This window comes from Anopheles coluzzii, chromosome 2 (assembly GCF_943734685.1).
Source record: "Anopheles coluzzii chromosome 2, AcolN3, whole genome shotgun sequence".
NCBI classification, from domain to species: domain Eukaryota; kingdom Metazoa; phylum Arthropoda; class Insecta; order Diptera; family Culicidae; genus Anopheles; species Anopheles coluzzii.
In genome coordinates this window covers 14,485,799-14,499,666 of record NC_064670.1, presented here as the reverse complement: position 1 = coordinate 14,499,666, position 13,868 = coordinate 14,485,799, and the positions used below count along the sequence as shown (strand labels likewise).

At 47.9% G+C, this 13,868-nt stretch overlaps 1 protein-coding gene across 1 annotated transcript; it reads left to right on the top strand.

Moving 5' to 3' along the window:
- LOC120947338 (uncharacterized) lies at nt 1-13,536 on the top strand. The gene is made up of 4 exons (XM_040362564.2): nt 1-552; nt 11,047-11,382; nt 12,668-12,848; nt 12,946-13,536. The coding sequence occupies exons 1-4, from the start codon at nt 533-535 to the stop codon at nt 13,384-13,386; spliced, it is 978 nt and encodes a 325-aa protein (XP_040218498.1). The 5' UTR covers nt 1-532; the 3' UTR covers nt 13,387-13,536.
- Nucleotides 13,537-13,868: the final 332 nt, after the last annotated feature.

The window sequence follows — 13,868 nt, the reverse complement described above, 5'->3', positions numbered from 1 at the left end:
GCTCTCTCAGTCGTCAGTCGTCGAGCGAAACTTGATCCGTGCACGCCGAAACGTTTCTACGCGCGCCGAACGTTACGCCTGCTATCTGCGCATCACCATCGCCACCACCACCACCACCGATCCGGCCGGTGTGCGTTACCAGCGAAGCTTTTCCTGCGCAGACCAACCAGTGCGATCACTTCATTCTGTCCGGTTCCGTCAACGCGAACGGATTGCACGATTGCTGTGCAGAGCGCGATTTTCCATTCAATTTTTCCGCACGTGAGCAACAGCAAAAGAGAGTGTGCAAAGAAAGGTGTCTGGGTAGCTTTTTTGGTAGGCTTTTTTTTAGATTTGCTGTTTAATTAAAGTGAGAAAACAAAGTGTTGGCAAGTGGTTTGCAAACGGTTTGAAGTGCAAGTGTTTTCCACCGCTTGCTTCGATAGGCGAGCTGATAGTTTTGCGTGTGCTTCCCTGTGCTTAGTGACAGTAACGTTCAAGCAGAGCAGCGTGGCAGCTACTGGGAGCACTTACCCATCTTCGACACGACACGATGTTTGGCAATCGATTTTCGTAAGTACCCATTTAATAACCGTCCAAATCCAGGAACAGCTTGCACGGAAAGAGGGCCGGCAAAGGGGGCAACTGTCTATTGTGGGAAGCCACCGAAAGAAGAAGGCAGCTTCCGAGGTGCGTGCCTGCTCGACCCGAACGCGTTCTGCTTCGCGGTGGTCGAAAATTCCGAGGAAATTTGGTTCCCTCCGTCCGTCCGGCCGGAGATGATGGTGATGCTGCGCAAAAAAGCAAGTAATGCTAAAGCCATCCTATCCTTCTACCATCCGTCCGGCGTGGCGCTCCACACACACACACACACGTACACATGCACACACACAAAAGCAGATGATTCATTGGTCCGCGAGTACCAGTGGACCCAGGTTCTTATGCTTTCTCACTGTGCTGCAGTGCAGCGAATGGCGCCCTCGGCCAACACCAAACACACACACGAAAAAGAAAAACACAAAACTCGAAAAGCAGGCTTTTGCGCAAACCGGGTGGTAGTGGACGGGGCGCCGCACCGGAACAGGCCACTGGCAGAAGAAGAATTGGCGATTGCACATTTCCAGAATTTAATATTCCAAAACGCAACGCCCCGGAGTGCGCCTGCCCCCCCTACATGCATGGTGCTGCACCAACGAAATGCAACAAACGAAATCCATAAATTTTGCGGTCCCAACGGTCAGTTGGCGGAACGAATCGGTCCGGTGCCGCGGGGGCATTAGATCTTTCTTCGCCCCCTCTTCGCTTGTCCCCTTTTCCCCGAGGGCAGTTTTGGATGCTTGCATCTCGAGCCTTGGGGACGCATGCATCGGTTCTTCCCTTCGGGTGGGTTATTCCGAGAAAAGCAAAAAAGCAAAAAAAAACAGATTGCAAAGAAAGGGTAAAAACGCCACACACACATGCACGCAAACACACGCAAGAATAGACGGTATATGCAGAATGGTATGCGCAAAGGCACCCTCTCGTTGCGTATTTGCCATTTTCTTTTGCATTCCTAAGGGGACCGAGGGATGGAGGAGCGACCGGGAGGAAGGGAGGCATCATACCCAACGGTACCGTTTAGAAGTGTGCGGTGGACGGCGGCTTAATGGTTATGACCGGTGCAGCTACGGACGGGTATCAGGTTTTGTCCAAGCCAAGGGAGGACAGGTTGACAAGTTAAAACCCGGTTCCTCCAACGAGAGGAAACTGATAAGTGCGAGGGGTAGTTGGGGGGAGGGAAGGAGCAACTGGTGGGTAAGGCATACCTGGGCAGAAGAATGTGAAGATGAGCCAACCCCGTGGGGTCGACAAGTGAATTTTAAGCTGCGCTGCCCCGTGAGTCACATGAGCCAAGAACTTCCCATCAGCTGGCTTGCCCGGGCTTTCTTGCCCCGCGGGGTGCGTGCGTTTGATGGCGTTTTGATAATGGTTTTGCTTGCGCTGCTCGTCAATTAGATAAGCGAGCGGCCTGGGCCGGCCCCCGCACCGACTGTGCCTTCGGAAGTGTGCGGAAATAGCAGCACTAGCAGTTGTGGTAAAGAATAAAAACGGCACCGCGGGCGGGCGGCTCTAAGGTGGGAAAGCGGTCGGGTTTGAAGGTTGCAGGTTCACACGCCGCGTGCGCCAAACGTACGAGGGTCATTGTGAAGATGCGCCAGTGTGATGGCGATGATGGCGTGCTCTAACGAAAGATGCGGAAGCACATCTTAGCCCGCTCGCGGACGGGTGAGAAAACGCGGCTAGAATAATGCGCTCGTTTCGTTTGTTTGTGTGCCGTGGAGGACGCATTCCGTGCTGGTGGTGTTGGTGTGTGACGCATCGCCCCGGAGTCCGGAGCTGTTGATGGGTGTTTGGATAAAGACTCGTATATTTTGGGCGTTGTGCTGTCTGCAGCGTTGAGAGGAGTGTTAAACATTTATAAGTCTTTCTCCTGCATTGCACAAGACGCAACCCATCGCTGGCGAATGTTACTCGTTTCTATTATTCATTTCTATTGTAAAAACTCACATACACAACCGCCCTCTTTTATAATGTTTGCACAAGAGTGATTGTGTTGTACAGAGAAAAGCGAAATTTACAATTTTTTTGTTGCTCCCCTCAAATAGTTTTTCATTTTAAACCCACAAAGTGTAACGAACAGTTTGCTTCATTTTTCCCCCTCTCTCTCTCTCTCTCCAACTTTATCAATTATCTCCTCTGTGCGGACATTTTCAGCGAGTAGTCTGGCACGCATTTGTAATTCCAATTGTTTTACTAAACGTTTTATTTTGTAAATAGATACTTCCTTCCTTTCTTCTATTTTGTTTTTAAATTACGGTTACATTCACTGCTGGAGCCGTCGCTCCTTCCTTGTTTGTTTATTTAGAATGAAGCAAAAACGCGACAAAGAAGAGCAGAAAATTGACGATCTGTTTGCTACGATCGTAATCGCTTCCTTTCTCATCAGTCAGCCTACATTCTGCTGCCTTCGTTTTAAATCTCCCTCGTTTGCTAGTTCCCGCGCATTAGTTGCTATGATTAATCCGTCTCGTCACTTCATTTGGTGGCCTTTAAACACTCACCACTACCACCACCCTTTTAACGAGCTAACCCCATGCACAGAGCTAACGGGATGGATGGTGCGGGACACAATCGGAAGTTCCGATCGAGGGCTGGGCGATGAAGCGACCAGCGTCACGATCGCTGTCCACCGGTTTCGGGACGCTAGAATTAAATAGAAAATCGTTTTGGAGAGTTTTAGAAACACGAAAACAACCCCCTCGGACCGTGCTGAAGATGGGGCTGATGTTGCTGCTGCTGCTGATGATGATGATGGGGTATCTCCCGCTTCGATGGCTCCCGATCCCGATAAGCGAACCCCATTCCGGCCGCTTGTTTCCCATCGCAGCGGGGGGTGCTTTTCTCTTCCCAAGGGGAAAACGGGAGCAAACACTCGACTCGGCTCTTTTATCCTTCCCGGGGGCAAAAGGGGTACTACCCGATTTGCCAATTATTTTGCCCGTCTAACCGGGCTCGATCAAAACTCGTGATTTTTCAAACCCTCATCGGAAGGGGGACAGGGAACTGCATCCCAAAGCGTCCCCAATTTGTGCACATTTGCACACGCACCGCTGCGACCCCTGGAGGAAATGGGCCGCAATTGCAATTTAAGCCACGGGATCACGATCAGCCACGATCAGTGAATGAAAAAAAACACACACAACACAACATAAAACCACCCAAACCCGCCCCATTTGGAGGAACAAATTGGAGTAAAACAAACTGTGCAAAGCTGTTTGCTCTCTGTGTGTATGTGTGTGTGTCCCGCCGTATCAGACAGTGCAAATTAGACGCCTGGTTGTTGGTTTATTTTTTTTTCTTTCTTGTTGCTTTTGCGTAGTCGCGGGGCGCTGAATTTGGGCGCTGTGAATTGTGCTGTGCTTTCACAGGGCCATCACACCCCGCGGGAGCTGGGAGTGAGATAGGAGCAAAACAACAAAAATCGAGAATCATTATTTTTGACACCGAAAATTTCACCCGCAAAAGCATTAATCATTGGCACACTCAGGGTGGGTCAGGAGTTGGATGTTTTTTTTACGTTTTCGTTCAAAGAAGGTACGATCCACCGTGGGGAAACGTGAAAGAACGCGCACAGCATGATCGCAACATAGTTTTTTGTGTGTGTGTGTTTTCGTTTTAATGTTGCCGTTGTTGGGTGGTTTCTTCACCTGCATAAAGGATCGGCCAATTTCGCCATCCGTGTGTTTGCAGCCCGCAAGGCGTGATGCGCGATGGAACAAATTGAAAAACCAGAACGTTGGGCTGTGTGTGATGAATATTTATCGTCCGAATCAGGCAGCTGGCTGACAACGAAAACGGGATTGGGAAATTAATTGCATTCCGGTTGATTCTTTTGCACGATAAACAAAACAGACCCAATCTGCGTATCAGACTTCAGACGTATGATTTGTGCCTTATTATTTAAATCATTTAGCTACAAAAAATTGCATAATTTGAAACAAACATTCAGTGTGACATTTATTTAAAAAAAAATAGAAAAAATGATTAATTATTTGCTTTTCAAATTGATGCTCATTATGTTATGGGCGATCTTATCGTACAATAAGCAGCAAAATGTCGTAAAATGCAACCTGCAAGAAAATAAATCAATAAACGTACGTAAGATCGATCAAAATGTCCTATTTAACAAGCAATTCCGGATGTACCGATTTACGATGTAACTATTAGCGCTAATGATGCTCGAATGATGTCTAATTTGAGGTTTAATGGCCCTCATTAGCTATTTTCCTAAGCATAGTTATTCACACGGCTCTGTCATGTCCAGCCACCGCTTGGTTTATTGTATACGATTATACAATATATGATCGTGAAATTTAAAAAACAATCACAAAAATTTACGTTAAGTTTATATCAATATTTCATATGATGGAAGTCATTTTATAAAAAAAGAAGAATCATCTTCAGTGTCGACAATATTATCCGTTTCGTTCCTGTTCTGCTCGCTCGTTGAAGTCTTTCGCGCGCTCAAACCGCACCACACCGATCGGCGACCTCATTAGAAAGCTCGCAAAGGTAATTGCGCGTTTATTGAGCCGCTTGTAGGCGTCAGATTGTAGATGGGTGCAGGCCCCAGCCCAACCACCCCAAAAAGGGAGCCAGCCCGGTAAAGAACCAGCTGGGTGACGATGACGATCAGCAAAAAGTCCCATTAACGCACCTGCTGTGACGCGGCTCGCTTATATGCTCATCCTAATTTCATCGCCTAATTGCAACTAGCTTCCCCATCCTGCCCTTTCCTGCCTGCCATCCTACTCCCTGTGCCAACCCTAATAGCTTTACCACTCCATCCCCTTCCCCTCGCCTGAATGTATCTATTTTGCGGGTTAAAATCGTGAATCTTTCCTTGGGGTTTTTTTGTATTATTTTCTTCTGCTTTTACGTTATTTTGCCATTATCTCCCGTTTTACTGACGAAGAAGTAAGTGGTTGCGCAAAACGGGAAGGTTCTGCCTGGCTTTTTTTTGCTTGCCGGCCGGCGAGATTTTACACGAGATATCATGCATAGATACCCACACACACACACACACACACACACACTCATACACTCGAGAACGTCGCTAACGGTTTAGATTTGGGGGTGCGTTTTCGTAACGGCAGGCGGCGACATACAGGTGTGCCGGTGCCGTGGTAAAAGATAAGAACGAAAGATCTCGAGCCGGCCGGCGAAGGAGAACGAACCGGGACACGACGGTTTCCCCGCCGTGACGGACGATTTTATCCACACCACCCGGTGGGGGTATTCGGGAGGGGGATGCGGGGACCCATTTTTTTACGATCACCAAGATTCATTAAAAGCATGCTTATTGGGGGGCTACGGCGAGAGCTTCAACATCTCCCATCAAAACCCCATTGACCCGTTTTCCCGACGATCGCTTTATTTGTTCGCCATCGTGGTCGTTTTTTTTTCTTCATTTAATTTATTGGTTCGGAAGAGTAAAATGAGTCATTAAAGTGTGTGATGGGCTCGGGAAGGATGCACGGCCAAGTGCATCCTACGAGTGATGGAATATTTTTACGATCATGCCGATCGTTCGATCGTTAAGTGAAAATCGAAGGAAGAACCGACGAATTGATGTTCCGTCCCGTTTCGGCGGGACGTTGTTTGATTTAATGGCCGTCTTGAGATGAGTGGCCGGGGCGTGCCTCAGTGTGTTTGCTCTCTATTACGCACGGAGCCATACGAGAAAGAATTTCGGTAGCACTCGCTGCCCCATCTGCTCTTTCGTAGCTATCGAAAATCTGTCATAAAACCGACAACCACCGCCACTGGGAAACTGCGACGCCCTTTCATACTGTGTCTGACCGCATTCTCAGACCGGAATGCAACAGTTGGTTAATTGTGAACTTAATAATAATAAAACAACTCACTCTCGCCGCTGACGCTAATGAGAAAGTCACTAAAGCTTCGGGATCGATTGACCAATCGAAATAAGTGGAGGGTTTGGGCCGCTTGTTACCCATTTAGCGCTGGAAAGCTATTGTTCGCCGTTTTCCCATTATTTATTTGTCTTTTAACCGGTGGAAATCTGTGCCGATTGAGGGATGGGATTGGTTTGATTGATTTTTCCTCCTCCAATTTCTATTACCTTCCGCTCGTGTGTGTCTGTTTGTTTGTTTGTTTGTTTTTTTTTTGCTTCGTTTGCTTCCACCGGCAAAATAGCGAATAAAATGCGTACGAAAATCATCGCGGCACGGCTAAACATAAGCCACAGTAAAAGTGGAGTGATGGTTTTTTTTCTTCTTTCTGCAGCATTGAGCCGTTTTTTGATGTTTGCATTGTTTTGCAAAACCGCAAAAAAGTGAGTGGAAAGAAATGATTTATTTAACGGAAAAGATTTCCACTTTCTGGTCCAGCTTGAAAAGCCCAATTCCGGAAAAAAACCTTCCTCCCTTGCTTCCTATCGGCTTAGCTTTCTCTATCGATCGCGTTCTCCTCCGCCGCAAAGGAAATTAGAGCCCCGAAAAGAAAAAAAAACACCAAACTAGCTTCTCGCAGCCCCCGCTCCAACGCCCCGAAAGGGTACGGGGAGTGGACCCCCGAGCGTCCACCTAATTGGCCTAATGAATGAGCTTAGATTAGCTTAGCGTTGGTTTGGGGAGAAAAGTAGTGGCCGGATCGGCAAACAACCGAAAGCCACACCGATGTGTCCCAGTGTCGATGTACTTTTTTTTGCCTTTCTTAGTTTTTTTTCTGGTGTCCCCAATTAATGTGAACGCGACACCAGAACGGGCCGTCGGAGTTGATATTGGAAGAACTGTGGTGAAATTTCTATCGTCTCCTTAGCTCACCGTCGTCCCTCCCGCAAGGGTCGATCGTGGTGGTGTCGAATTAGGTTGGGCAGCTAGATAGAAATGTTAGTTTTCGGGGCCGTGAGACAATTATTCAAACAATGTTGACAGATGTAAATTTCGCACCGGGCGCTCCCCGACCGCAACAGGGTGGGTTGGGTGAATATTAGCCAACGGGCCATCGGTGGTGTGTTTGAAGTAGTCTTTCATGCATAATTAATTGGCGAATGAGATTGCCGATTTTGCTTGCTGTATTAAAGGTCGTGTTTACATCGGTTCGGCGATTAATCTGTTGATGTGAGTGAACCGATGTGTGCAGGCACACAAACGGTTTCGGTTAATCTTTAGCAAGCTTTATCGTAATCTAGTTCCATTTTTCCATCAAGCATATCTTGATTAAGTTGATTGAATTCAGTTTGGACAAATTGTGTTTGCTCCAGAATTACGCCATACAGCTATAAATTTGTTTCTTTTTTGCGCTCCTAGCCAGGTTTAAGTATTAGAATTATATTTTCTTCCGCTTTTATACATCCAATCTTGTAGTTTATATTAAATATTCTCTTATTTAAAACAATGATTTAATTATTGCTTGATCATACTTATATTCACAAGTAATATTTCGCCATCTCAGTGATTATCTTCCAGCTGAGGTCGTTAAACTTTAGCGAACTGGTAGATCCGTAACTAATGGTTTTGCAAAAGCATGCAATTAGAAGCCATTTGTGGCTATCCGCACCCCGATCTTTTCAGCTAGTTGCCTGAATAAACTGTAAACTGGATATGATCTTGTGCTCATGCCCTAATACCTACTAAACAACATTCATTCTATTTCGTGAACAAAATCATACTATCTACTCTGATTTAAAGCGATCTTTGAAGTTTGAATTGCAAAATCCCTCAAGCAGTGACCGTTGAGCACGATAACGATAACAAATTTATTCAAAAGCATTACTCATAGGGTTTTTTTGTTGGTGGCTATTCCAATGTTAGTCGAAAAATTCCGATCATTCTGAATAACTGAAACAATCATTGCAACGAAACGGTAAAATTCCATCATCCGTACTTCCAGTGCGCAAATGGGAAGAACTTTTGATTTGCGCCAAACCCGAACGAAAAAACCTTATCCCCGCTCACCATATTACTCATCAGCCGAAGCAGAACAACCTAACAATGATAAATTTTTATCGCATGACATCATCGTTCTAATTGCACCATAAAACGCACAAAAATAAAACTTCAGGACACGGCACGGCAATTGCGCCGCACAAATTCCAGCCCCGTCAGCGTAGCTGTGTCGTCGTTCAAATTGATTCCTCACCAAACCCTCGGCGAGCCGAAAATTGGGTTCGGTGACGATGACGGGTCAGGTTTTTGTTGCGGAGCTTTCGTGAGGCAATTATCAAGCAAACTTCACTTCACCCACTGGTCACAATTTACAGCATGAGTTCATGCTTCCCGTAGGTTGTTCTAACTGTAGCAGCATCAGCCTGACCGGGCATGCCACTCGAACCACCCAAGCAGCGCTAGCAAGAATGATGAACAGGTTTACCGGGCAGGGAGACATGGCTTGCCAGACAAGTACCGGACCAACAGCAAAGGTCAATAGAACGGAGGCACTTCCTAGCGTTCTATTATTCCGAGCAGACCGCAACCACAAGAAATGAAGACGACCCCAAAACAACAAAAGCACCACACACAGGACCGCACAATGCGGAAAGCGCAATAAACAAAAAAGCAGAAACAACAAAAAAAAAAAAAAAAACATTCCAAAATAGAAGCAAACGATGACTGAAGCTGTTTTCTAGCTAACAGTGGGCAGAAAAGCGTACAGAGGAAAACAGCAATTCCCCCTGCAACTCTTTCCCTTTGGGCGGCTGGCGCGAAAGCACGCCGCACGCGTCCAAACAATACACCCAGTTCGCCGCCCAACGGCCCAACACTTGAAGAATTTGGCCCGCTCCAAGAACGCCAACTCGTTACGGGGTGATTTCGCGCAATCCGACCGTATCGCGATAATTGCCAGAAAAGCGCGAAAATCCATCCGCACGGCGTTGTGTGCAGGGTACGTTTGGGTGGACGATAAAAACAAAATGGTCCAGCGCCGCGCTTCGGTTGAGTTCGCTGACAGGTTGGGGGGGTGTTGATGTGTTCTAGTAGCGCAATAGTAAGGGGAGGAGAAGGGAGAGGATACGGTAGAGAATGACCATTGTGAAGTTTGCCGCTAGAACAACGCCGCTCTAGTCGGAACAGCTTGTTTTTTTATGACCCTTTGGCTTTGGTTTTCTGGAACAGATCGATCCGATCGATCCGAACAGCATTGCAGTAGATCCGCAATAGAAATGAGTCCACAGACGGGGTGCACGGGGGTTTATTTTTTGCTTCTAACTTTTCTCACTCCCAGTTCGGTATCGAACAGATATGGATACGCGATGTACACCGCGCCCTAGCCGGTACCATACCTGGACAGTATGTGGACAGAGTGATCGCGATTCCCACCCCGAATCGAATCGGGAACCAAAACTGGGACCTCTTTCGCAATAGGGTGCCTTCCCACACACACACACACGCACACACACACACTCATGGGCGGTATTATGACCGCAAATGGTCAACCCCGTTTGGAATGCACACATCCATCTCGGGACGTCCTCAATTTACTGTTTTCCTCCTCTCACATTCCCATCTCGATCGTGTACCGAAGGAAACAGGAGGGAGGCCTAAAATCCTCCCCGATCTGATCAACTATCGACGCACGATCACGATCGCGATACTTCGACTCTCCTTTGCACGATCTCGATGGTCCAGGTGCTAATGTCCTGTGCGACAGCAGCTTATCAATAATACATAACAGCTACGGATTATACGCTACACGGTCAGTTGCGTATTATAGAGAGCGAGAGAGAGAGAGACACACAAACGCGCGTGCGCGATCTTGCCGTAGAACGCAGTACGGTTCTGTTGGCGCAGGTTCTTGCACCGTAAGCGGCAATCCATTCCGGCTGATTTAATGACGATCTGGGCACGGCAAGAAGCCAGCAAAAAGAGCAAAAACGCACACGCTACAAAGAAGAGCGCAAACAGCGAACCCCTTATCGTCGGGCAGCGGGCAAATGATACTAACGGTACTGGCCCGGCCGGTGTGTGTGTGTGTGTGTATGGGGAGGAACCAGCGACCGTGTCAGTGTGCATCGCACGAGGCCCCAGCCCAGCGTCTCCAGCCTATCCGACAGTCGGTGGACATCGTCTTGCGTTCGTCATCGTCTCGCATGACGCCATGCTTCACGACATATTGCCGGTGTTCCGTGCGAGTGGCGTAAAATGGCAAATTTCCCGTCCTCCGGGGCGAATGGCACGCACTGATGAGATGCTTCTTTCGCCCTCCCGGCCAGGGCCTCTCCCCTTTGCTAGCCCGTTTTGCCGTGCTCAGAATTAACCACACCTGCCCGCTGCAGGCGGGCCTTATTTTCCCCTGCCTGCCTACCTACGAGCCGCACTATTTAGTACCATTTAAGGCCTAAAGACACTAAAGTATTCATTTCCCATCCGTTTCAGTCCCCTTCCGCTTCGGACTGCGAGGACTGTGGGGTCGTTCGACAGCCGACAAAATTTATTCATACGCGAATAACTATTTATTTTCCAACTCATTTTCTTTTTTCCCATTTTCGTGCCCGCCCGGCAGACTGTTGCTGCTCGGCGCTACCCTCGTGCTTGGGTGCGCACTGGCGGAGAAGGCACCGGCCACCGTCGCGAAAACCATATCGACCGACCACGACACGAACGCGAGCCCCGGAGCGTCCCTGGTGACCGGAAAAGCTGTCCGGCTCGGCAAGGCCAGCAAAAAGTCCACCCCGATCACGTACATCAAGACGCTCGCGATGGACAGCAGTGCAGCGCAGTCGAACGAGCTGGACGCAGGAGCGCACCATCACGGGCCGCACAAGAACGCTAATCGGTTCGCGCCGAAATCGCTGGACGTTTCCTCCAAGAAGGATCTGAGCAATGCGGAGCTGTTCGGGTGAGTAAAGTGGGCGATCGAACGGCTTGGGGTAGGGGAGATCTATTAATAGAAGTCGTATCGTTGGCGAACAAGACTAGCAGGCATAGCGTGAAACGCCGATGGCCGATCGCGATCGCTTCGAGATCTGTTCAATTCGAGCTGATTTTGGAGATCACCATAAACCTATCATTATGACGCCTTTGCACGCTTTTGATGAGAAGATCCGGTGTTTAATGCAAATTTGGGAAGGTGATAGATCTACAGTGGTGTGCAAAACAGTGGCAGCTGTTAGATGGTTTAATATTGAAAGCCTTGATAATCATCATACGCAAGGCTCTTATGATAATAATCAAACAGCTTTTTTTATTGAAATTAACTGAATAGGAGACAATTTAGTCTAGAATTCCAGAAGGAAGTGTTACTTCTCGGATGGTCCAACTGCAAATGTGCAATAATTAAGAAAGGATGCCACCCAAAACTAGTAATAGGCGTAAAAATCAACAAAAATGATGGACATGAATCAATCACAGTTTTGTTAGGAGAACAAGCATTTCGCACGTGTAGGTAGCACAGATCTTGTACAGCATATTTGCAACAATGCCATAATCGGTCAACTCATGTTATAAACTTGCACTTCCTTCAATGGAATTATGGGTCAACTCTAACAATACCAACAGGAAACGAAGAAACTGCCACTGGAATTATTTTGCACACAGCTGTACGCAAAGAAAGACCCACAAATATACCTGCTTTCGTGGTGGCACACACAGACAAAAACATATTTGTTTCACTATTGGAAACTGCTCAAAACACTCCGGCCGAATCGTGTTTGGTGTTGGCCTTTTTTTGTTTGGAGCTCATCTTTCATGCGCAAAAACCTACCCTGTAGCAAATTATCGATCAACACCACACGGCCAGAGAGCAAAGAGCGAGAGATAAACACAAGCAAAACCCCAAAATCACATCTCCACATTCATGCACACTCATGCTTATTGTATAGCAATGGCTTCAAGACGTCGTTTCGGTAGCGAAATAGCGAAACAATCTTCGCTTCTGCAGCACACCCGCCGTCAGCATCGTAGAGCTATGCCTCGTCTGCGTTTTGGACGAGTCTTTAAATATTGATTTTTCGATTGATCGAGAATCCTCATTCCCCGAGCTCCCCGACACCTGAATGTGCGTCATTTCTTCCTGACGCTGGCTCGTGGGCGAATGACAGCAATTGTGAATAGGTTTCTCCAATTTCGAAATTGCGTGTTGCTAACGCTGGTTCGACATTTCGTTGCATGTACTGATTTTGCAGCAAGCTCGGCCTGGGCAAGGTACGTCCCGCGACCAACCACCACAAGAAGCGGCTGGCGGAGGAATCCCGCCACTACGGCCGTCCGGACGATTCGCACATGTATGTCATCAAGCTGCCCCCGAATCCGTACTACTACACGAACAACGCCCCGCTGAACAGCATTTCGGACGTCGGCAAGCAGGTAAGATTGGGGAGCCTCGGCTGCTGCTCCCTCCCGCACTGTGTCCTCATTTGCTAACCCTGCGGTCTGCGGTCTCTGTGTGTGTGTGTTTTTGTAGGTCCCGGTTGGATTCAAATCGAACGGCAAACCGGCACGCATCTACCACTGGAACATTCCGGTGCTGAAGAAGATGCTCGGCGCGAAGCAGAGCCGCCATCCGAACTCGCGCCGCCACGATGACATCGACGAGCTGATCGACATTAAGGAAATTCCGACCTGGAGCAAACCGTGGGAGGCGGCACCGCGCGAAAAGTCGCTGCTGAAGATGGGCTCGCACGAGCGCGACGGGTCCGATGGGTCGGGCCGGCTGGGCAAGCGCAAGTTCCCGACGTACTACGCGCCGGCCAAGAGGCAAACCGGCGGCGGCAAGTCGAAAAAGCACGCCAGCGGCAAGTACAGCACGGGTAGCAATGGCAAGCCTCAGAGTTTTTATATTCTGGGCGACAAGGGCAGCAAAACGAAGATCGTGAGCCACGAGAAGGCGACAGCGGGGGTGTAATATGGGGCCGTGGGCAAGCGATTTAAGCTTAGCAATAGGTATTAAGCTTCATACTAACTAAGCATGAGGAAGAGCATGAAGGGAAGATAAGAAACAGTAGGGTAGATTGGAGAGAACCTCAACCAAACACCAAGCTGCTGTGGCGGGTGGCTAATGCTTTCAATTGCTTCCAAAGGACTGTCACACTTCTTCGACATTTATGTATGAAATTGCAAAGATAGATTTGTTTTTAAACCATATTCAAAGGAAGACACTTGTATCTTACACAATACTCCTACACTATCGCAAGCAATCAAAATGAAAAAAAGATGAAAAAAAACTAGTTATAGGTTTTAAAACGATCCACCGTTCGTGTCTCTTCTTACACGATGGTGGAAGTCAGGGTAACGTCGTCTCCTTCGGAGGAACTTTCGCTTATCGCATTAATTCTAACGCACCTGGTGCTGCTACTGCTTTACTATTTACTTGTACTTAATTTATTG